General features: G+C 37.2%; 2 protein-coding genes across 2 annotated transcripts in view; one reads left to right on the top strand and one right to left on the bottom strand.

Annotated features, from left to right (window-relative positions):
• LOC122035167 (wall-associated receptor kinase 5-like) overlaps nucleotides 1-11159 on the top strand; it is a 47669-nt gene extending 36510 nt beyond the window's left edge. Inside the window, exon 4 of the mRNA XM_042594568.1 lies at nucleotides 10927-11159. Coding sequence (XP_042450502.1) covers nucleotides 10927-10982 — 56 coding nt within the window. The 3' untranslated portion in view covers nucleotides 10983-11159. The remainder of the gene's footprint in view (nucleotides 1-10926) is intronic.
• A 2897-nt stretch (nucleotides 11160-14056) lies between these two features.
• Nucleotides 14057-16902, bottom strand: LOC122034399 (wall-associated receptor kinase 3-like). Its single transcript, XM_042593636.1, has 3 exons — nucleotides 15932-16902; nucleotides 15688-15855; nucleotides 14057-15417 (listed from the first exon to the last, which is right to left on the bottom strand). The coding sequence occupies exons 1-3, from the start codon at nucleotides 16800-16802 to the stop codon at nucleotides 14252-14254; spliced, it is 2205 nt and encodes a 734-aa protein (XP_042449570.1). The 5' UTR covers nucleotides 16803-16902; the 3' UTR covers nucleotides 14057-14251.
• Between the last annotated feature and the right edge of the window lie 8732 nt (nucleotides 16903-25634).

The following is a 25634-nucleotide window of genomic DNA, read 5'->3' as shown; positions in this document are numbered from 1 at the left end:
ACCCTGTCGGGTAAGTTAGTTTTGGAGGTGCCAGCTATTCTGGAGCCTCCCCCTGAATTTAAATTTTGATTTTAGGCTTGTGTCGATTCTTTTTATAGTTATGGTTAACTTGGTGATAATTTTGTTGATTTTTAAACTGTTTAGATTTTGAATTTGATTTAGGTTTGTATTTGGGATTTTGGTTTGGTTTATTCGATTTTATATAATGTATTTTTTCTTTAGGTATATAATATTGATTAAGTCCTACTTGCGTGGTCAGACACGCTTTCGGAACCCAAGCTAGATTGGTTCATTTGTATTGGGTTATTAATGATTTGAAGGTTTTATTTGAATTCGACTTATATCCTAGTCCGGTTTTATTATAACATGCTTTTTGATTATTTAGGATTAGGTCTAAATTTTTTGATCTTGTTGTAAATTTTTCTAGCATTTCTTTTAAATTTTTAACATCATTTTTTAATGATAGATTCTCCTCCTCAAGTGTTAGATCTTGAGTTGGATTTGAATTTTTGATTTGTTCCTTGAGGTTTTGATTTTCCTCAAGAAGTGATTTGTTTTCATTTTCTACTTTAGTTAATTTACTATTTAAACAAGAGATGATTCTAAAAAACTTTTTGTTTAAATTAAAATATACCTCATTCGGGCCTTCGGAAACGAGTACGGACTCGTGGCTTGTTTTGGGTTCAGACCCGTCTTCATCTTCCGACTCGTCTTCTGTTTCAGCTTCGCGGGCCATCAGTGCGAGGTGGCTCTGATGTTTCTGCTCTTCTTCTTCCGATTCGTCCGAGGAGTCGTCCCACGTTGCTTTGAGTGCCTTCTTTTTGATTGGCTTCGGTTTGTCGAACTTCAGTTTTGGGCATTCGTTCTTGTAATGTCCATTTTGTTGCCGTAGCAAGTCACGTTCTTTTGTTCTGAGGGAGAGCTGATCTTTTGAAGGTCCTTTTTGCTGAAGCTCCTCTTTCTCCTGGTGAACATTTTTCTTACCAAGTTCACCAGGTGTTCTTCGTCTTCGGAGTCTTGGTCAGATTCTTTTTCAAATTCAGGCTTGCTTTTCTTTTCTTTGGAGGAACCTGCAAATAGAGCTATACCTTTCTCGGCTCCAGCATTAGTTTGTTCGTGTAATTCTAATTCACAGAAAAGCTTGTCTAATTTTAATTCAGAAAGATTCTTAGAAATTTTGTAGGCATCCACTATTGATGCCCACAAACTATTACGTGGAAAGGCGTTTAATGCGTACCTTATTAAGTCTCTGTTCTCCATCTGGTGGCCTATTGCATGAAGCCCGTTGAGGATGTCCTTGATCCTCGCGTGGAGTTGATTCGCTGTTTCTCCTTCCTGCATTTTTATATTAAAAATTTTATTTAAAAGCAGGTCTCGTTTTGTTACCTTAGCGTCGCACGTTCCCTCGTGCAGTTCGATCAACTTGTCCCATAGCTCTTTAGCGTTTTTGTGTGGACTGACTCTGTTCAGTTCTTCTGTTGTCAATCCGCACTATAGAGTGTTGATCGCTTTATTTTCTGTTGATGCTTTTTTCTTCAGATCTGCTGTCCAGTCTTCAGGATCCACTAGATTCCCGGAGTTGTCCACTGGAATTTTGTAGGGTCTCGTAATGCTCATCCACTGGTCGAAGTCTGTTTTGAGGTAGACCTCCATGCGCTTCTTCCAGTATGGAAAGTCGTCCCTGTTGAAGAGTGGAGGTCGCACTGTGCTGAATCCTTCTTGTTGGGACATTCTGTGCACAGGTAAATAACCGAAAAATATCCCAAGACTTGGTCTTGGATTAGTAGTGCGGGAATAGAGAAATAGTAGAAAAATCTAGATTGGTGTTGCACCAATTTAGACAAAAAAAATAATAGAAAATTATAAACCAGTTTGGAGTTTTGAGTGTAAAACTGAAAACAGAAAAAAGAAAGAATTTCACCCCCAGTCTGATTGGTGGTTGCACCAAATCAGAGCGGTACCTGCTCTAATACCACTTGTAAGACCGTTAGATTCGATAGAGGGGGGGGGGTGAATATCGATTCGAAAACTTAGAGTATAAACGCAGCGGAAAAGTAAAATAGACACAGATGTTTTTTACTTCGTTCGGAGCCTGTGACGACTCCTACTCGAAGGCCCGTGGTCCTTGACCACTTTCGTTGGGCAATCACTAACAAGTCGAAATATGATTACAGAATAAGTACACGAAATGCTAGTGAAAATAAAGCAATACCGACAAGGAAATTAAATAAAAACGGAAGGAGCACTTTGTCGGAGCGTTGTTGGCGTCGCACTGAACGTCGAGCAGCAAGACCAGCAGTAGAAGAGTTCTCAGATGAATTGATTCTGAAGCTCCTGTTTGGGGCTTCTTTTATATGCTGTTCCGGGTGCCTGGATCCCTTCCGGGCGCCTGGAATGTGACGTAGCTGCTCAAACCGAGATGCTCCACGTGACGATGCGCAATTAGGATAAATTTCGCCTCCCGGGCGCCCGGATCCCTTCCGGGCGCCCGGACCTCCGGGCGCCTGGATTCCTTCCGGGCGCCCGGACCCTGTTTTCCCGCAGAATCCGTCCTGCACGATAAACGTTAGTCCGGAGGCAAATATATATCCTGTAAAACAGATTGTTAGCACAATTAAAGTTCAACAAAGTAATAGCAAAGGGTATGACTCAGATTCCGTCTTTCCGAGACCGGAATCTAGTCACGATCTCGACTTAGACATCCGAAATGGATCTAAGCTGGATCGACGCCTAATGTTCCCTTCCCGGGAACGCGTCCTCGCAGTCACTCCCCTCCAGTGACTTACCTCACTTACCTGCCAGACGTCCGGTCAGCCCGTCGACCCGTCTGGACTTCTCGCCAAGCGTCCGGTCAGCCCGTCGACCCGCTTGGACTTCTCACCAGCTATCCGGTCAGCCCGTCGACCTAGCTGGACTTCTCGCCAAGCGTCCGGTCAGCCCGTCGACCCGCTTGGACTTCTCGCCAGCTATCCGGTCAGCCCGTCGACCTAGCTGGACTTCTCCTGCATTACTCGATCAAAGTGTCAGACAACAACTAACTTAACCTATTTGTCATTCATCAAAACCTGGGTTAAATCGTTAGTGCTAACCGCACCAACAAAAAGGAGCTGGAAAAGAAAGCTGAAGGCACTCTCAACGAAGTGTTAGAGGCGCCTTGGCTGCCTACAGGCAGGAGGGCACCCTCGTTGCCTTGATGGTGCCCTCCACATTATCCAGGGCACCCTCAAGGCCATTGAAGGTGCCCTCGACCCAGTCTACTTGATTGTTTCATAGTTGGATAAAGTTTTATCCGATGCCTCAGCTGGAGGCGCCCTCAACCTCTTGGGAGGCGCCCTCAAGACTCTAGATAGGATTTTTCAGGAGCTATATAAAGGCCCCTGGAGCTAGAAAATTATTCATTCAACTCAGTATTCAATTCCTAGCAACTCTTAGAGCTTTCTTAGTGTGTAAAAGGCTTCTCCGCCTATAGTGAAGGAGATATTTCTAGTAGAGCTTTTCAACTACCTTGGATTAACAACCACCTAGGTTGTAACCAAGTTAAATTTCTTGTCTCTTCTTTTCTATTATTTTATTTTATTATTGTCGTTGTTTCAGAGTTGAAAGAACGAGGAGGGTATTTTCTTTTTGCAAGCAATTCACCCCTCCCTCTTGTCGGCCCCACTACACCAACAATTGGTATCAGAGCCAGACCACCTCAGAAGGACTGACCGCCGACTAAAGCATCAAGATCAAAACGATAGCCGGTGCAAGCATTCATCCCTCGAAATTCGACGGAGACTTCGGAACATGGAAACACTGAATGGAGGTATTCTTCAAAACATAATTTGATATTCTTTTAATTATGAAATATGGTTTTGCAACCCCTAAAGACAAGGAAGAATAAAACTAGACGAAAAAGGAGCAAGCTGATTTCGTGGCCAACAGAAAGGCTGAGTTCCATCTGCTCAACGTCCTGCCACCCCAGAAGGTAAGTCAGATCGGAAGCTACGACTCCGCCAAAGACCTCTGGGAAAAATTCCTGGAGCTCCACGAAGGCACCTCAAAAGCGAAGTTAGCAAGGCGCGATATTCTTCGGACTCAGCTTACAAATCTCAGGATGAATAATGGCGAGAAGGTAGTGCAACTCCAAGCAAGAATCAATGAGCTAATAACTCAACTGAACAACCTCGGAGAATCGATAACAAACCAAGACTCAATCCGGTATGCGCTCAACGCCTTCCCAAGAACTCTAGAATGGGCGTCCTTAGTATATGCATACTACATCTCTAAGGACTTTGAGGTAAGTACGTTAGAAAATTTATTTTCTACATTCAAACTTCACGAGTCTCAAATTGTAGAACCTAAACAAATAGAGAAGTCAAATCTCAATGTTACCCTACAAGCCGAGATGGGTGATCTCGAGTCTGAAGCGTCAATCGACGAAACTGAAGCGACGTTATTAGTAAGAAAGTTAAATAAGTTTATTGAGACTAATAAATTTAGATCGCAATCAAGAAAGCATCAACGCAACAGAAGGATAGTCCGATGCTACAACTGCAATGAGGAAGGGCACATCAAGGATGACTGCCCAAAATTAAAGAAAAGGGACAAGGAGAAGTCCCAAAGACCGATGTCCTCTAAACGCAACAGTCTGAAGGCTATATGGGATGAATCATCATCCTTCGAATCTGAAGTCGAAGCTTTCTCGGGACTAGCACTGATGGCCAACCATCAAATTGAAGAAGAAACTAGCTCAGAGATGAGCATAGATGAAGGGGGAGAATCAGAAGAAGAAAGTTGCGATGAAGAGGGAGCATCAGAAATTGACGTAAATAAGGTACGTGCTCTAACTCCCAAGCAGTCCTTTCAATTCATCAAAGTTCTTACAAAAGACCTAGTAAAATCAGAAAAAGAAATTATTGATTTAAAATTTTTGTTAGATAATTTACAAACAGAAAATGATAATTTGAAATTGCAAATTAACAATTTGAAAACAAATGCATGTTCAAAACTTAACAACTTTTAAAAATCAAAACTTAGAGTTTATGGAAAATTAAATTAGTACATTAGAAAACATCAGGGACAACTTAGAAAAGTTTCCAAAAGTTATGTACCTCCTAAATACTTGATTAATCCTGTAGAAAGGAACCTATACTGGGTTCCAAAATCTTTCTAGATCAAATTTTTGTAAGTTAGGCTTTCAGCAAGAAAAATTAAACAATTAATTTCTTTATGAGGTTTTGTCTAAGAAAGTGATTGTTGCTCCAATAACCAAGAAGGCCTAGTGCCTCGCTACTGCCTGGAAGCCAAAATATTGAAATAAAAAATTTAATTAACTTACTGATAAAGTATGAAAATAGAAATTAGATAATGCTTTAACAAGTTTTTTTTTTAAAAACATTTTTTGGAAATTTCTCAAAAATATTTTGTTTAAATTGCCTAAAGGTTAGAGTTCTTTGTTTACTTAGAATTTATTTTGAAAAATTCCTACCCCGTTTTTGCTGTGATCAAAGGAGGAGAGATAGGAACAAGTTTAGGAGGAGTTAAATTTTTTTAAAATTGGTACTTAAAAATTTTTTTTGGATAGGAACAAGTTAATATTTTTTTTTCTTAGAAAATTGCAAATTCTATTATTGCAATCTTTATGCTTAAAATGTTAGTTTAGTAATTTCTTTAAATTACTTCTTGTCTATTTTTTTCCTAACTTGAACTTGGGTTGATGCACATCAAAAAGGGAGAGATTGTTGGTCCCCGTGGTTATTTTGAAGTGATCAACCAAGTTAGGTTAGGTCCTGTTTGGTTTTGATCCCTGTGTCTAAGTGTGCAGGAGCTTAGGAGCGTAGGAAGTCGAGCGAAAGATGCAGCTAGCGAGAAGGACGGCACGGGAAGGGAGCCAACGGGCTCGGTGCGTCCGAAGGACGAAAGAGCAGTGGAAGAGTACACCGGTGGACGAGAAGAACGTGCGCGACATTCGAGCGACGAGAAGCCGGGACAGAAGCCTGCTCGAGGAGAAGGCCGGAAATTGAGTTCGGGTGAGCCCTATTTCGGTTGGCCGTAATCACCCAAGCTATCTGGACTTCGGAAGAAGAAAAGGAGTCAAAAGGAGCTGGAAAAGCAAACTGAATGCACCCTCAACGAAGTGTTGGAGGTGCCTTGGCTGCCTACAGGCACGAGAGCGCCTTCATTGCCTTGAGGGTGCCCTCCACATTGTCCAGGGCCATTGAAGGCGCCCTTGACCCAGTCTACTTGACTGTTTCGTAGTTGAATAAAGTTTTATCAGATGCCTCGGCTAGAGGCGCCCTCAAGACTCGAGATAGGATTTCCAGGAGCTATATAAAAGCCTCTGGAGCTAGGAAATTATTCATTCAACTCAGTATTCTATTCCTAGCAACTCTTAGAGCTTTCTTAATGTATAAAAGGCTTCTTCGCCTACAGTGAAGGCGACATTTCTAGTGGAGCTTTTCAACTGTCTTGGATTAACAACCACCTAGGTTGTAACCAAGTTAAATTTCTTGTCTCTTCTTTTCTGTTATTTTATTTTAATATTGTTGCTGTTTTATAGTTGAAAGAACGAGGAGGGTATTTTCTTTTTGCAGGCAATTCACTCCTCCCCTCTTGTCGGCCCCGCTGCACCAACAAAGACAACTTAGAAGAATACCTAGAGGATATGTACCCCCCAAATATTTAACCAACCCAGTAGGAAGGAACCTATATTGGATTCTGAAATTGTACTTAGTTTAAATTTTTTTAATTTAAGGCTTTCAGAAAAATTAAATGTTTAAATTCCTTAAAAGGCTTTGTCTAGAAGTGGTTGATGATCTAATACCAAGAAGGCATAATGCCTCGCCACAGTCTGGAAGTCGATTATCGAATTGAATATTTAATTGATAAACTGATAAGCATGTGATTAAGATAATACTTTTAAATCCTTGTCAATTATTTGAAAATTTTATAACTTAGAAATTGTTTTAAAATTTTTTAATGTTTTTTTATTATCTCAAAATTTCTAAATTTTTTTTAGAAAATCATTAACTTGGAAATTTGTACCTAATACAAGCATTTTTTTTATATGATCAAAGGGGGAGAAATAAGTACATGTTCTAGGGGAATTAGGGGGAGTTAAGTTTTTTTTTATTTAAAGATTTTTTTTCAATTTGAATTACATTTTATGTTGTAATTTTTTTTATTGCAAATTTATGCTTAAAATGTTTATTTGTCAATTACTACTTGTTTGTTTTTACCCTAACTTGAACTTGGGTTGATGCACATCAAAAAGGAGAAGATTGTTGGATCCCGTGGTTGTTTTGATGTGATCAACCAAGTTAGGTTAGGTCCTGTTTGATTTTGATCCCTGTGTCTAAGTGTGCAGGAGCTTAGGAGCACAGGAAATCGAGCGGAAGACGCAGCTGGCGAGAATGACGACACGGGAAGGGAGTCGGCAGGCTCGGTGCGTCCGAAGAATGAAAGAGTTGCGGAAGAGTACACCAGTGGATGAGAAGAATGTACACGACGTTCGAGGAATAAGAAATCAGAGCGGAAGTCTACTCGAGAAGAAGGCCAGAAATTGAGTTCGGGTGAGCCCTATTTCAGTTGGTCGCAATCATTCAAGCGAATGGAGCAGCGGAAGAACCAAAGAAATGCTAGAGCAATTTATACCCTACAAGTGGAGGGCACCCTCCTTGAGGTATAAAGGGCGCCCTTCATGTGGTATAAAGGGTGCCCTCCATGAGGCATAGAGGGCACCCTCCATAAAGTACGGGAGGCTCCCTCCATGCTTATGGAGGGCACCCTCAACCCAGTTCTTTAGTCGTTGCAGTGGATAAAACCTTATCCGCTGCTGCCACGCTGGAGGTGCATTCCATGCCCTTGGGAGGCGCCCTCAAGCTGCGGATAGAGTTTCCAGGAGTTATAAAAAGGACCCTGGAGCTAGGGAATAAGACATCAACTCTTGTATTAACTTCCTAGCAACTGTTCGAGCTTTCATTATGTGTAAACGCCTTCTCCGCCTTCATAGAAAGGAGATTCTTAGTGATCTTTGCAACCGCCTTGGATTAACAACCACCTAGGTTGTAACTAAGTCAATCCCGAGTCTCTTCCTCAATTTTGTCTTTTTTATTTTATTATTGTTGTTGCACTTTAAGAAGAGTTAAAAGAACGAGGAGGGTATCTTTTTCTGTTTCAGGCAATTCACCCCTCTCCTCTTGTCGGCTCGCTGCGCTAACACTCTCTCAAAGGAGGATCCCAACATCATCTCAATTTCAGGCTTATCTCTTGATTTTGTCTTTATTTGAGGCCACTCCACATCAACATTATCTTTTTCATCCTCAAAACAGACCTATGGCCTATACGGGCTCACTAACAGTGACTACGAGTATTCCAAGACATGTGCCATTCGAAGAGTGGAGCGGTTATGAGGTTATCAAATCTGGTCACCTAAATACCCCCTACTAATACGTGGCACTGAGTGAGTAGAGAAGCAACTAATGGTTGTCGGATCTGGTCTCTGTTGGGAACACTTTGGAGCTAGAAGGGGAGGTGATGAATAGCTCTCTCGCTTCGTCAATGATAATCTTTTGCAGCAAAAATACTCGAAGCAAGCTCCTCCAATGCTAACAATAGGATGTACTTGGCATCCACCTTAAGAAGAGGTGACTAATCCAAGGATCCACACTCGAGCACACTTTTCACTATGTAAATACTCCTTCTCGGAAACAATCTGGAGGCGAAGAAGCCTCGTACAAGCTCTTAATACAACAAAAAGAAAAGAGAAGCAAATACAAATAAAATCTTACAAGATTTATACACTTCAAAAAAAAAAAAATACCCATATAGGAGCGATTTTAATACCACTCTTAAAAATCGGCCAACTAAATTGGTTTTAATTAAATTGTTTCTAATGCTCGAACTTTTTAGAACAATTTTAAATTCACTAAAATCACTCTTGTTGAATAGCTTTAGCACTGATTTGAATAAACCGCTTTTAATGATAAAACTATTAAAAGCAATTTTGAAATTGTTGATATTGGGTACTTTTAGTAGCAGTTCTGTATTAAACCCTGTTACTAGTCATTTTTATTGCTCTAACTTCTAGGAGCAATTTTAAAATCGCTCATATTGAATTTTTTTAATAGAAGTTTGTATAAAATGCTGCTGCAAACTGTTTCTATTGCTCTAATATTTTATAATTGGTTTTCAAGCTGCATCTATTATATAGTTTTAATGCTGATTTACATAAACTGCTGTTGTAAACTATTATTGATACACATATTAGATATGATGTTGAAACTGCTAATATTTGATACTTTTAGCAATGATTCTATGTCAAATACTGCTACTAACCATTTATATTGTTCTAATTACTTCTACCAGCAATTTACAAATTGCTCATATTGAATGTTTTTAATAACGTGTTGTATAAACTGCTGTGATAAATCACTTCATTGATAACTCAAGATCTTTATGATCAGTATCTCTTTGATAAAAATTAAATCTAAATTTAAAAAAAAAACTCATTAAAAATAAGAAAAATTTAAATTTGATTTTTTGTTTTTCAAATTTTATTTTTTTTAATAAGAGTACTTATATAAAAAATCAACCATGCACAGATCAGATGAGCCCTAGTATTAATTTGAGTTAAACTACCTAGTATTTGAAAATTATACAAATTATTTAATACTAAACATAGTTATAGATATTTATATATTTATATCATTTTTCTTTTATTCAAATTATATTAATTATATATGACTAAAAAATTATAATAAAAATAGTATTTATATATACAAATATTATGCTATTATATTTAAGTTAGGAGAAAGTTTTAGTTAGTTAAAATCTAAGTTTTAATTAACTTTGCACTCTTTCCTTGACTCCGTCCGTGCCTCTCACATACATCCGGATGTTCAGATCACTTTCGGGCGCCCACATACTCAGTCGAGCCAGGCATCAGACAGTATTTGAAAAAATTGACCATACACACATCAAGAGCACTACTATTAATTTAAATTAAGCCACCTAGTATTTGAAAACTATACAAATTATTCAATACTTAACATAGTTATAGATATTTATATATTTTTATTATTTTTATTTTATTCAAATTAAATTAATCATATGACTAAAATATTATAATAAACATATTATTTAATATATACAAATATTATGCTATTATATTTAAGCTACTAGTAAGTTTTAGTTAATTAAAACCTAAAACTCTCCGCTCCTCCGCGTATGTCTCTTCCCATCATGATTTCGTCGCACGACGCCACCCATCATTTGTGAGCAAATGTCGGCATTGTTTCTCTTTGCTGCTCTTGCCTTCTTCATCTCCTTCCTAGGCTCACTTGTCGTCCATTGTCCCGTCCCAGCAACCATGTGGAACCGCCACATCAGCGGCCCCCCTAGAGCCGGTCCCACGGATATGGAGGGAGGTAAATGCAGGTACACAGGTGGAAAGTGCATGGCGGAGACGTTAACCCCAGGCAGTGACAATTTATATTTAAAATATTCTAAAATATTATAAATTAATATTATTTAATTTTAATTTATTATGTACCATAAAATTATTAATTTTAATAGTAATTATTATCGTAATCAAAATATTTAATAAATTAATATGTATGTTGAATAATAAATTATAAGATGGAAAAATAGAATATTTTAAGGAATATTCCTTTTATGTAGTAAATGGTTTGCATTGGTTGGAATTGGAAAATTATTTGGTGCTGAAGTGACACTAAATTGGTGTTGAAATGACACCAAAATGAGTTTTGTGATGGGAAGTGATCTTAAGGTCAACTGCTTATATGCTTCAGCGTGTTGGTTCAATGCATTGGTCTCTCTCTGTCGTCCTTGAGTACCTTGCTATTTAAGTGAATTGCTTTTTTGTTTTGTTGTTTTACTAGGGATCCCCTTCTCTACCGAAGTTTACATTTCATATTTTTCTAGGTGATAGAGTTGGCTGGAAACACCGCTATAGGGATAATAAGAACCGCATCATTTAGTTGGCCGTGAAGAACAATGAAGACTTGGCAAGCTCCTAGACGGTGTGACAATTTCCAGTGGTGGGGTCGTACCCGATATCCACCAGGCTTCATTGCCCTAGAAGCAAGGCGGAGGGAAGGGTAAAGTTGAGATCGGATCAGCCTCACAAGAATTCTAGGCTCTTTTTTTTTTTTTTTTTTTTTTTATTACGGTTCATCTTTCTGTTGTGGTTTGGTTGCAAAGGTAGCTTTACATGATATCTTCATTGAATTTATGATCCATGTTCCTTGATATTGCATGCTTTTAATCTTAATTTGTTCTACTAGAGAAGGATTGAATCCTATCATAGTCTCTTTTAGTATATTAGTAGGAATTACAAAAATATTATTATCTAGTCAGTAACCATTGTTAATCGAAAGTTGCTACTTTTAAATTTAGTTAAACCACTCCTAAATTTTGTTTCAAAATGGCTCTTATAAACATGGTTTATAAGAGTAATTTAAAATTGTTTTTACTTCCAATAAGTTTTAGAGCAGTTAAACTGCTCTTATATTTTTACCATGCAGTTTTAAATTGCTCTTATATTATGGTATGTAAGTGCGGTTGGAAATTGTTCATACATCCAATGAGTTTTAAATAGTAAATTGCTCTTATATTCATGGCGTGTAGAAGTGGTTTAAAATTATTCTTATACCTAATGTATTTTAGAGCGATTTGAACCACTCCTAAATTTCTAGCTTTAAACAGTTAAGAGTGGTTTGAAACTGCACCTATATTTCTAACATTAATAGCATTTGAAATTGCTCTTATATCCATGATGTGTAGAAACGGTTTAAAACTATTCTTACACTTAAAGAATTTTAAATCGGTTTGAACCACTCCGAAATTTATAGATAAAGAAGTGGTTTAAAATTGTTGTTATATGCACAACATATAAGATCAATTTCAAACCGTACCTACAAAGAATACTAGGTGTGATTTTTTAACTTGTATCAACAGTTACAAAAATCGTTTTTATAGGATATAGGGACGGCAACAAGAGGAACGGTTTTATAACCAGTGGTAAAAGTGTAGGAGTGGTTAAAAACCGCTCTTGAAAGTCAAAACAACCGCTCCTATATGGGTGCTTTTTTTAGTGATAATAATGAAACCCGAGCTTGCTATATTCTTGTTTGAAGGCACCTCTTGATACTAGGAAAATGCAACAGCACTGTTGCTCCAAGAGCCTTCAAGAATCGCCGATAGTCAGCTTGAGAGGAATCGGGAGAGTTATGTTGAACAATATTGCCGAAACCCTTTTAACGGGCACACAACGACTATATTTTCAACCTTAAGCGATTACTCTAATCGCTTAAGTGTTCTTAATTAATTAGCTGAGTTGATTAAGAATCTTTTTGTTTGTGCTAGAATCAATCGTAGGTGATTAAGCTTCCCTGCTTAGTTGCCTACTGTAGCTACTGGCTAAGCGATTCAACTAGCTTTTGTTTCCTCACGTCAAACGACACTTAAGCGATCACCTTAATCAATTGTAGTCTTCGTTATCGATTATCCTAATTGATTACTAACCCTGACTTCTTCCATCCAAGTCTAGGGTTCATGTCCAACATCCGGTCAATCGTGACTTGTTGAAACTCTTCAATGCCTCGCATCTTGTCAACCTTGACCTACTGGGATTTCGTCGTCAAGTGTCTGGTCAATCCTTTGACCCACTTGGACTTTTGTCCTCATGCCAAGTATCCAATCAATCCTTTGACCTACTTGGACTTTCAATGACCAAGTGTCCGATCAACCATTGACCCACCTGGATTTCCACATGTCTGGCTTTACTCACCAGGACTTTCTCACTGCCTAACTTCACTTATTAGGACTTTCACCTAGCTTCACTTACCAAGACTTTCCTTCTTCCGATCTTCACTCACTAGGGCTTTTCAACTAGCTTCACTCACCAGGATTTTCCAACTATCTGGCTTCACTCACCAGGGCTTCTCATCTGCTTAGCTTAACTCAATAGGGATTTTCACCTAGCTTCACTTATCAGGATTTTCCAACTGCCTATCTTCACTCATTAAGACTTTTCATCTGCCTAACTTCACTCACTAGGGTTTTTAACCTGGTTTCACTCACCAGGACTTTTTACACCAAGTGTCCGATCAACATTGACTCACTTGGATTTTCTTCTTCTTCCAACCTTTCCGTTAGACTTGCCCTTGCCTAACTTCCAATTAGGACTTTCCAATCAAGTATCCGGTCAACTTTGACCTAGTTGACTCTTCTTCACATCAAACTGGTCAAATCTTGACCAATCTTCCCATAACAAACAATTGCACCTATAATCTCTATATATTATCAAATATCAAAACTCAAGCTTAGTCAAACTGATGAACCTTGACCTAGGAAAATTATACCAACATTCTTCTCCTAGGCTCCCATAATGATGATATTCTGATCGACATGGAGATGCTCTCCAAGCAACCATATAAGCACTCGCAAAGGAAATGACAAGGGTTCCATATTCTTTCCAACTTGAATAGGTTCTATCTTCTTTTTCCTTCTCCATTTTTTCAACACAGCATCTCAAGAAAATCCTAACTTGAGCGTAAGAGTATACTTGAGATCCGTCTCATGGCCAGTCTAGCTCTCTGTTTGAGTGAATCTTAGGTCCCCTCGTCTCCTTCATCGATGCTCTTCGAGGATGGCTAGACCTTCCTTGGTATTTGGCCGGAACACCAAGTAGGGTCAAGAAAATAATTACTTTAATCCTACAAATTTTTTGAATAGATTAGCTTAGCATTGCATATCAAGTCATAAACCTTTTGTGTTGTACTTTGATCTTTTATTATAATTTTTCTTTTTTTTAAAGAATTAATGTTAATATGAGAATATTCATGTTCCTCTTAGTAATAGTTTCATTGAGTGCCATCCTTGAAATAAGAAAGCCCTAATTCTTGTGACAATTAAGCAAATCACATTAGTGGTGATACTGAGCATGCCTAGTCTGATACAACACAGGCCGGGCATGACTTGGGTTGGGTTCTTCAAATTTATTCATTTTGTTATAATTCTGTTTCTTATTAGATATAAAAACGCTTTCAAATAATTTTAAAATCTGAAAATTAACTTTTGGAACTGAGAAAATTCTTACATTTGAACCATAGCATACACTTCTTTCTCTTACCACAAAATAATTAGTAAACAAACATAACACTCACTAGAAGACTTAAACTGCTAGAACTGATATATACTTCAACTTGGGAGGGACACTTAAGACGCAACTTTAGGGGCCATATCTTTACCTTGCACATTCAATATGCAGTGCAACCTCTGAAATACAACTAGTGTTACTTGTAGACGTTTGAGCATCTGATGTAACAGGATGGAAGCTCTGGATGTCCTCAACATTTGATGATGTCAATGGGCGCTGCTTGAACTTTCTCATTTTGTTTAGCTGGTCGGCCACATCCTTCATCGTAGGTCTTTCTTCTCCCCTTGCACTCAAGCACTGCACTGCCAGCTCTCCAATCATTTCAATCAGTTGTACATCTCCTTTACCTGACCCTTGATTGTCCAAGAATTCCCCGAGTCGATCGTCTTTCTTGGCCGAAATAAAGATTGATGCAAGAGTCCTTTCTCCTCCAAGTTTTTCAAAATCAATTGCCTTCCTACGTGTCAGTAATTCTAAGAGCACTACACCAAAGCTATAAACGTCACTTTTTTCAGTTAATTTGCATGTTTGAACGAACTCGGGGTCCAAGTAACCGCAGGTCCCTTGAACTACGGTAGCAAGTTGCTCTTCATCCTTGGGATTTAACTTTGAAAATCCAAAATCAGAAATTTTTGCAGTGAACTTTTTATCTAGGAGGATATTAGCAGACTTAACGTCTCCATGAATGATTGCAGGCGAAGCCGAAGAGTGTAAATAAGCAAGAGCATCAGCAGAATCACAAGCAATGTTTAAACGCACAGCTAAAGTGAAGTTGTCTATGTCTATGCTTCTGTGGATTTGATCAAACAGGTTACCATGAGGGACAAACTCATAGACCAACATGGGAACCTCCACATCCAAACAACAGCCCAAGAGCTTTACTATGTTCTTATGATTGACTTGGGAAAGAATAAGCATTTCCTTTGCAAATTCTTTCTCCTGTCTCTTACTTATAACTTTTGGCTTCTTTATGGCGACAAACAGATTCTTTCTTATCTTTCCTTTGTAAACAATTCCATATCCGCCTTGCCCAAGAATTCTGTTTTTCTTATCAACTCTCTTTATCGCCTTCTCTATTTCTTCTTCGGAAAAGATACTAAATTGAAGACATAGTTCTGTTATTTTCTCCCGTAATTGCTTGCCCCCATTTTCATCGAAATATCTTTTCCTTGACTGGATAAGTTTTTTTCTCTGATAAATCATACAGATGCACATGCCAAATAGGAGTAAGAAAGTCAAGCTGATGGAGGTGCCTGTGAACATCGCATAACGTGAGCATCCAAACTAAATAAAACCAATGAAAATTAAGATGGTGTAATCTATTATTCTTTCACAAATACTTAACCTTTTCTTTCCGTTTGGTGTTTTAGTTGGATGGAAAGAATAAGATAGGAAAAAGTAACAGAGTGATTCATGTTCTATGTGCTATTTTTTGATCTAGAGTTCAAAAAGCAACCGAAGAGAAAGTGCTGAAGGATATTGATTGATACGTTAGGGACTTGGAAAGAGAGAAAGAACCTCACCTATAACCGCTTTCACCGCCAAGGAAACCTTCTGATTTGGGATGCATGTTCCATTGTAAGCGTCACCGTGAGTGCCTTCGGGGCAGTGACAACTATAATTCCCGGGCATGTTCTGGCAGTCGGCGCCATCTGAGCATGGATTTGACTGTTGATTGCACTCATCGATGTCTAAAATTGAAGGGCAAAAGATACAGTAGCATTAAGCAAAGCAGAATAATTAAATTGATTGATATAGACTAAGGACCTTGGCATCCGTTGGAGACGTATGAATTGCCTTGGTATCCTGTCGAACAGTTGCAAAGATAACCATGACCATTGGAAGAGTCGATGCACTCGCTGTTATTGCTGATGCAGGCATAAGAGGTTTGGCTGCGCTTAGCTACCTCACAGGTCTCATCTCCAATGGCCCAGTCCATGACTACCGGCGCCGAGGCATCACTGTAAATTTTCATCAGTTGGTTCGTCGTTATGTAAGATGTATGAAACTGGAACGACTCTGCCTCCAACAAGACGGCGTAGCTGCAATTCCCAAATCCCCAGTTCCCTGCGTTTCTGATAACATTATCAAACGTAACACTATAGTATGTGAGATTCTTGGGTATGGAAGTCTGACAGCAACCAACGCCGGAGCAAGAGCCATCAGTGAGGCTTTTTTTATTCTGGCACATGGACACACAGCCACTCTGGTAGCTACTGTTATCGTGTCTGCTGACTATGTAGGCAAGGGTGTGGCATCCGATGACAGTGAACTTGTTGAGCCGATCTGAGAACCTATATGGGGGCGCCATATTCAACGTCCATTCTATGCCACTGACAAAGGAGTGATTTGGATAATAGCACACCGAGGATATGTGGTTGAGCATGCGAACTTGGCCCGTAGGCAACGAAATATTGAGGACCTCAACAACATTGCGATAGAATGCCTTCTTGAGGCCACTTTCCATGGTTTTGCAGGTTAGACTGAAGCCTCCTGCCAAGGAACAGTTGTCGCCGATGCCGAAGGGGTAAGGGATCTCCACCTCGCCGCATTTCGTTAGGCATCTGCCATCAGGCACAGCAGAGGCAACTGCAAGTAGCAGCAGCAGTAGTAGCATTTGGGAGAGGAGCAGAGACATGGTGAGTGCTAGCTGCTGCAGCTGAATGCCTAGAGCTTAATTGTAATTTGCTGATCGATAAGCCAATATATATAGAAAGTACCCTCCTTTTGAAAAAAATGCTTACTAAACTCCACGCATAAACTCATTGTCATTCCAAACCTGTCAAAGTGCCTCTGTCCTAGTGGCAAGTATGTAGATATTTGTTGCCTAAGGTGTCAGGTTCGAACCCTCTTAGAAACATATTAATATTGCCTGTGCTATCGTGCCCAAACCCTCTTAACAATTGTGCAAGGGTTTCTAGAGTATGGGGCCACGTTAACAAGTTTACCCAACACATTTTAATTGGTGTTGCTTTGTCCTAGTGACTAGCACGTTGATACCATGTTGCCTGAGGTTGTCTGAGGTGTCGTGTTCGAGTCCTCTTAGCAATAAAGTGGAATTGTGCCTCCACAAAAAATCCCTTCGGGGGTTTTTGGGATAGGGCCGCTCAACGGTGGGGCAAGTCACTATAAAAATTTTACCCTATCTTAATTTTTGTCCTCTCGAGACAGTGCGGTGGTTAAGTCATGGGGTATTGCCACATGAGGTCTTGGGGTCGAAACTCGGCATGTCCGAGTATGCCCCCTTTCATGCCTTGTCACTTGCACTAATAGCTAGTAGTCATCTATGATTTACCTCATCTGTGTTGGCTTAGGGACGATCATGCCTTGCCACCTGCACTACGGTGGTTAAGTCATGGGGTCGAAACTTGACGTGTCCGAGTATGCCTCCTCCCATGCCTTGTCATCTGCACTAATAGCTAATAGCCACGTATGATTTACCTCCTCTGTGTTGGTTTAGGTACGACCATGCCTTGCCACCTGCACTGCGGTGGTTAAGGCATGGGGTGTCGAAACTCGACGTCTCCGAGTATGCCTCCTCCCACCTGTATTAATAGCTAGTAGCCACTTGTGATTTATTTTCTCTGTGTTGACCTAAGGACGGGTTGACAGGAGCGTTGGGATGAACGAATCGCCTTTTGCCACATTGTCATTCCAAACCTATAAAATTTTATACTAATGATTTATATTAATTTGTTATCTTGCGTTTTATTTATCTTTATATGTAAATTTAGACTTGAATTTATATTTATATTATATATTTTCATGATAAGTATTTAGTTATTTAAAAGTTTAGATATGAGTAGTTTATGATTATATGGATTAAAATGTTCTATATGTAAATTTAGATTATAATTTTGATTAAAATATTTAATGATCAATTAATATCAAATTTCTTTTAAAATTAATTTAAAGTATGATATAAAATCTTACAATTTTAGGATTCAATTTTATGATCCTATTTTATTACTATTCTAACGATTTTACTTAAACTCTCGATTTTACAAATACTAATCAACTGTCATATATCATTCATTCCAAACACACAACATGATTAATTCTAGCCATTCACGTACTGTAACGTAGGCATTCATCACATTCCACTTTTGACGACTCTAACCGGCGACCTGCTAAAACTAAGTCAAGTCATGCTTTTAATATATGGTTTAAGAAATTGCACAAAGAATACTTAGTTTTAAAGCAGCCATGGACCCTGATGCGTCAAGGCAAGCCATGCTTTTAATACATGGTTTAAAAAATTACACAAAGACTACTTTGTGTTAAAGCAGCCTTAAACTGATGTGATATGTCCTCAAGTGAGGACAATTAGTCATCCTTCTAATACATGGTTTCAGAAATTACAGAAACCATTAAATCCATGGAACTCGAGTTTGAAAAAATAGTTATGCTAAATATGCTCTCCTACTTATTTACTAAATCAAATATAAATAATAAAAATACCGTAATGATTGATCAGCCAACTACCAATAATCGCTATTATCATGTCCAAACAACTTTATCACAATGCTCGTCCTTGTTTTTTGAATGGACCTAGCTGATCTCACCACTGCTCTTTCTTATCTTCTTAGTTACTCTTTATACTTGCAGTTAGATTGACTTCGTGCCATTGCACCTTAATTATTGTCACACCATGAGCAGAAAGTACTTTTTGAAAAAAAAAAAAATAAAGTTGATATCTATAGGTACCAACCACAACTTTATCTTGCATATATATTATATATCAAACATAACTAGTGCTACCACTAAGCATTTGATGAGCATCTGATGGAACAGGATGCAAGATCTCCCCACCATTTTGTAGTATCCACACTGATGCTTGAACTTTATCAGAGTAACCAACTGGCCTTCATCCTTGCAAAGATACTAAAGGCACTTTAGTGTAAGTGTTTGCAGTATCTAATTCTTCTTTATCAAAGCATCAGTGTTCACAAGCTATGTAATAGCTGTCCAAAACTTAAAGCAGGCCACAGTTGGATGAGTCCAAAGGTCAGAATATCGCAACCTCATAAAATGTATTCATTCAAAGGATTGGGAAAAAAACAGACATAACAAGAAGATGAGACCAGGTTTCTGCTTGCTCACTTTTTAGGCGACTGGTGTATTCTTATTTTCTCTATTTCTCCTCCATTGGTTTCTCTTGAGGTTACAAATACATTCCTATTAACATAGCTGAGGTGGTAAGTAAATAGAGGTTTACCAATTGAAGTTGAGAAGTTAAACCGTGGGATTGATCCTGTCCACTTGTGAGGTATCCATCCTAGGGTAGCCTACCTCCCATGTTGATCTTGACAGAGATACTAGGAGTGAACGTTTTACCTTTTGCCAAGAATAATCTAGACCTTAACCATTGAACACATAAATTATGAAAACATTAAAATCATTTATTCACTTGTTTCCGAAAAAATCTTCGTATCTCCAACGCTAATACACTCTATCAGCCTACTGATATACTCTATCAGTTGATTGATCATAATCAATCAAGATTTGATGTTTTGTACGCTACTATAGTGTCCATAAATCGATTGATTGACCTATCTGTAAGGTTCTTGAGCGCAAAACAACACAAGCGCGGCGTAATAAACAACAAGATCCTTTCCAGAAGATCCGTGTGAAAGAAATCGTATACTAGTTGTGATGAGAGTTATACTTTTGTTGCGTAAACACGAACTCCCGACATCAACTTTACTTTGGATGCAGATCTCAGTACGATTAAGTGTTCACGCATCAATGGTATCCACATGAACACGTCCTTCGTTCGTCACACGAACTAAGTCTTCGGAGAAGAACCACTTTCGTGGTACTAGCCACAAGAGATGGTTCGGCCAAGAGAGAATTCAGCCAAAGGAAGAAGAGGAGAAAGAAGGAGAAGATCAAGAGTCACCCTTGAAAAATGAACTCAAAAGGTCTTTTATATTTTTCAAGGAATACCAAGAGTCTCAAGGAATATCAAGAGCCTTTGCCTTTTGGTCTTCTTCCAATAATGATATCAATTAATCTCCATTAATCTACATTATCCTCTTAATGGGTTGGATTTAGTATATTGGATTAAACATTAACCCAATAAATCATTAACCTAATGACCTAATAATCTGATAATTGGCTCTTATAGATAATACTAATAATCTTCCATTAGCACTAGCGTCAATCACTACAAAGATGACACCAACACTTTGGATTAACCCATTATTCTTGAAGTCCTTAGTATTTTAGTCAAACTAAAATACTCATCTCCAAACCAACATGTTATTTATGTATGGCCCAATAGACTCTTGTAACGTTGACAATGTATCTAAAACCACTTTAGATACATAAGCAATGAGTGACATCTAGTAATGCATCATTGCTACCCAAGTGACGAGAATGTCGAGATCTGACCTAACATTTCTGTATCTATTATATTATATGACTCAATCCTTCTATCTTTGACATCTAGATGATTAATGAGACATAAATCGTGTTATCCTCTTATCAATCTTTGTATTTATTAATCTCTAAGTAGACATGCTCAATCAAATAAGTTCAATATCTCATATTGACTCATTTATGCATGGCCATGCATGCTTATGCCATACTAATCAAGGGGGCCCACAAATATCGCTCCCATCATATAGAAGGGATAGATCTCATCTATATCACTCACATCCCTCCGCATAACTTATTACATATCCAGTGATCAACTTTATAATCTACCTTGTTATAAGTGGCGTTTGCCGATACCAAAGTACATAACTTCTTATGTAGAAAATAATAGTGATTTCAGGTTTAAAAACTATTCATACTAATAGCGACTATGAGAGTATTTATGACACTCATATAACAATCCATGAAACATCTCATGGTGGGTCAATTCAGTACATATTCTCTAATATATACTCATGTGTCAACGTGATATCTCATATCTATGACTTGTGGGATTAAATTATCAATTGACCTACATGCTAGTCTCAATGTATTAATATTGTCCTTACATATTAATACTTGACTAGAAATAGTTAAGAGTAGTGTTCTATATATGTATTTACAATATCCCACTATCAATTCAACCAATTAATATGTTGTAGACTAAAACCTACTACCTTAGGACATTATTATACTTATTCATTCACCACTGAACTGGAGTTAATATAATAATCATTGCCTTTGCCTTTTATTAATGAAATATGATACAAAATGTCCTAAGTCAATCAACTCTTGATTGGCTCTTAGGGTTTACACTAACAATCTCATTATATCATTAATATCAATCACTGAAATATCTAATATTCATTGATCTAGTGTGACCATCATTCTTCCTCTGTGCCAAAGTCTTGGTCAAAGGATCTACAATGTTAGCATTAGTAGGTACTCTGTATGTCTTCACATCTCCTCTATCGATGATCTCTCGAATGAGATAGAACTGCCTTAATATATAATATCCAACACTACCATTTAAGTAAAACGCATACCCTAACTACAATCTATAATCATCCTTATCAGTTTGTAAGCTACATCATTGTAATCCTTTACAACGAGCTCCTCATCATCTCCAAATATCAATAAATATTCTTTCATTCTTCTCAAGTACTTAAGAATATTTTTGACTGTTGTCCAATGGCCTTCACCTAGATTTGATTGGTATCTGCTCATCATGATTAACGCTTACGAAACATCAGGGTGAGTACAAAGCATGCCATGCATGACAGATCCTATAACAAACACATAAGGAATCTGATCCATGTAGTTCTGCTCTTCCCTAGAAGAGAGCATTGAGTATTCGAAAGACTCACACCATGTGACTTTAGCAGAAATCCCTTCTTGAAATTCTGTATGGAAAAACGATTAATCACCTTATCAATATATGTATTCTGACTTAGACCAAGCAATCTCCTAAATCTATATCTATAGATCTTGATGTCTAAAATATAATATGTTTCACCTAAGTCTTCCATTGAGAAATAATTCTCAAGCCAAGTCTTCACTGACTGAAGAGTGAGGATATCATTTCTAATGAGAAATATATCATCAACATACAATATGAGAAAGATGACTATGCTCCCACTAACCCTCTTATAGACACAAGGTTCATCTTCATTTTTGATTAAACCAAATGCATTGATTACATCACCGAATCAAATATTCACTACAAGAAAAACTCTCATAGACATCGATTTTCCACCACAGTCTATTACAAAATCGACCGATGTCTATGAAGGCGATGTAAAAGGTCTGTCATTTTAGACATCGGGTTATAACCGATGTAGTATCACTTAACGACACAAGTTTTTAAATCGGTTATGAACTGGTGTAGTATCACTTAACGACACCGGTTCAGCAATGGTGTAAAACCGATGTAATATATGTTAATAACACCAGTTTTGGCAACGATTTACGACCGATGTAATATTAACAATACCAATTCCATCAACGATATAAAACTGATGTAATATCAATTAATGACACCGATTTTGGCAGCGGTGGAAAACCGATGTAATATTAGTAATGTTTAATGACACCGATTTGATTTCTGAAACAGTGAAAATCCGATAGTATACAACATTTTAATAATACAAAATTTAGTTAATATTATTATACATCGGTGTATCTAAACACACCAAGTCAATATCCATATAACCAACACATAAATATTATTCTTACAACATAAAAAGATATAGATATTGTACACATCAAGTCCGTATCCACAAATTACACAAATATTCTTCTTACAATGTCAAAATGTAATAGATATTGTACACATCAAGTTAGTATCCATAAAATACGCAAATATTCTTTTTACAACATCAAAAGGTCATAGATATTGTACACATCAAGGTAGCATCCGCAATTTACATTCCATGCAAATGCATGCATCATCCAAAGTTTTCAAAAATCAAATACCTTTCCTACTTAAATGTAATCTAGCATGCATTCAACCCACTCGAACCGCACTTCATCAATTTCAACTCTGGAGTATTTGAGATTTGTAAACTGTAACAACACATAAAAATAGATATTGCAGCACTTTCATTTTGTGAATTAAAAAAAAAAATAAAAGAGACATCATTGAGGAAAATAAAAAAGTAAAAGGTGTTGATTACAAAGAAATTTACTGAGACTTGTAAAATATCTTCACAAGCTAATGCAACATCCAGTAGAAGAAGGCATACACGGAGAGCTATTTGCTGCATAGGGAAAAAATAGCAAGGCAGAATAAAAAGAATCATCTTATCAATAACTCATAAGATGATTAAATTAAGGCATACCTCTTCAATTGGCTCGATATTCTGGAACAGCTTTTTGAGAACAGATAATGATTGTGCATACTCATGGATATTAGAATGATTGCCTATGAAGAACCAAATTAACAAAAATACTAAGAAGAGAGCAATTTATTAACTCATTCACTAATTATGGAAAGAAATTTTTTGACAAAATACGTTGAACTACATACAATATTCAGCATTGTTACTGAAACATCAAACTCTTGGGCATGGACAACTCTACTGCTATTTATAGTAGCACTTTGATTAATTGAAGCACTATTAGCTTTAGACCCTGAAACCATATAGCCTAGGCAGCTATTCTCAGAGTTAATCTGGTCCACAAAAATATGTGCAAGCTCTTCACTCTGCTCCTATAACCAATATAGTTATTAATCAAAGAGTGCATGTAAAATATCTTTTCAGTTGCAAGAACAATGCTAGTTTAAGAAATCATAGAATATTGACTAAATGGATAAACATAGATTAAATTATTTCCAACTTTGAAAAAAAGATAGAGAAAATGGTGAAATTACATGAAATAGATAATAAAATATTAGCAATATTCAAAATACCATGATTTGGAGAAGACATGATTCCCAAGGAACAGCAGACTTTTTTGCTATAGAAGAATGGATGATTCTAAAGATCATGTTTAACCTTATCATACATGTTAAGTATAATCATGTCATATAATATCATATGTTTAATATGATTATAGCTTTAATGTTTAATAATTTGTTTCCTCATGAATGCCAGTATGAAGATGAGAAATTATCTTCATAAATTAATTCAAAAAACTAATTACCTATGATTCAGTAAACTTACTTTAACCTTGTTTAATGCATCAAGGAGATTCCTAGGATCAGTGCAACCATCTCAAAAGTATTCTGCAATAGCAATGTTATGAAGAACCTGAAATAAATAGAAAATGATTAAGGTTCACACAAGCAAGAACTACACATAGTAAATAAACTTCTCTTCTTTTGTATGCAAGTCAACAACAAATCATCATGTACTTTAAAAATGAGTAAGATATTAGTTAAAATAGAAATAATTAGAGGAAAAAGTAGACATGTTTCATATAGCAGCCAATTAATACATTTTGACATGGAGAAACAACATCAAACCCTGAGTTGCAACTATTAGGGAGATCTAAAGACAAACAGTGTAAAAGTCTTCGCACAAAAAGTAGAAGTGTGGATACCAAATATGCAATTTCTTCTTTCATATCAAACCCAGCAAAGAATTATTGGATCACTATCATTTTTGGGAAGCAATGAGATTTCAATTAAAATAGAACAAATTTGAGGAATTTTACATTCTTGATTTGTATATAACTGGTCAATTGATTTTCGTATAGAGAAGAACCAAGTAAAATATAGTCAGTGTAAAATCCTTAAGAGTTGAAGTCGAATTATATTTCAACTAAAATACAGATTAAATCAATGACAAATGATAATCAAAGTGAAGAAATAAATAAGTAGACAACATGTTCCATTATCACAACAGTTCACAGAACCTAAACATTCTAAAAACACTAAATCTAAGAATTTATTTGTGGTAAAGAATCTAAGCTTGTTGTGCATGAAATGTAATGAATCTGGAATGCAAATGCTAAACACACTAGGAGTTGAAGTCTTATGAAAGGTCAGGTGCAAGAAAAGATGAGGAGGGCCCCTTGAGGTTTAATCTTAACAATTTAGCATCTAATATTTGGACACTAAAGTTAATGCAGGCTGATGACTTTGAGTCTGAAATCTACAATATCCACAGTTCACACATGATTACAGTACACTCTTCTTCATAGCAAACAACACAGAGTAGGAATCTACAAGTTCCGTTATGCAAGGTTGACCATAGAGAAAGTTAAAATCCGATTGCTCTTACTTGTTGGTCTCACTGCAGAATTACATCCGTCATGCATTTGCTGCAATTTCATAAAAGATATCCTTAGGTCATTAAGCCATGTGTAAGCTCTGTTCATCTTTTCACCATTTTTTAAGCCCCAAAATCTTATATATTTTTTTTTATCATAAAGGACCTTTCGTTTGCTCATAGCTTGGATTTGTAGTAGCGTCTGCATATGCTAGAAGATTGGTATAAATGCTTGAAGTAATTATTGGACTAAGAGAGACTTGTCTTCTTCAGTTATCTATTCTACAAACTGTTAAATCATCATTCAAGCAGCACTTCCCATTGAGAATTAGTAT

Source organism: Zingiber officinale, chromosome 11B (assembly GCF_018446385.1).
Source record: "Zingiber officinale cultivar Zhangliang chromosome 11B, Zo_v1.1, whole genome shotgun sequence".
NCBI classification, from domain to species: Eukaryota; Viridiplantae; Streptophyta; class Magnoliopsida; order Zingiberales; family Zingiberaceae; genus Zingiber; species Zingiber officinale.
This window is presented reverse-complemented; position numbering and strand designations above follow the sequence as displayed.

What these genes read in the sequence shown, in the direction of transcription:
- LOC122034399 (XM_042593636.1), bottom strand. Translation starts at nt 16,802, where the DNA reads ATGTCTCTGCTCCTCTCCCAAATGCTACTACTGCTGCTGCTACTTGCA. An exon ending in CGTCTCCAACGGATGCCAAG is followed by an intron (nt 15,856 to 15,931) that starts GTCCTTAGTCTA and finishes CTTCAATTTTAG; the next exon opens with ACATCGATGAGTGCAATCAA. An exon ending in GGCGGTGAAAGCGGTTATAG is followed by an intron (nt 15,418 to 15,687) that starts GTGAGGTTCTTT and finishes CGATGTTCACAG; the next exon opens with GCACCTCCATCAGCTTGACT.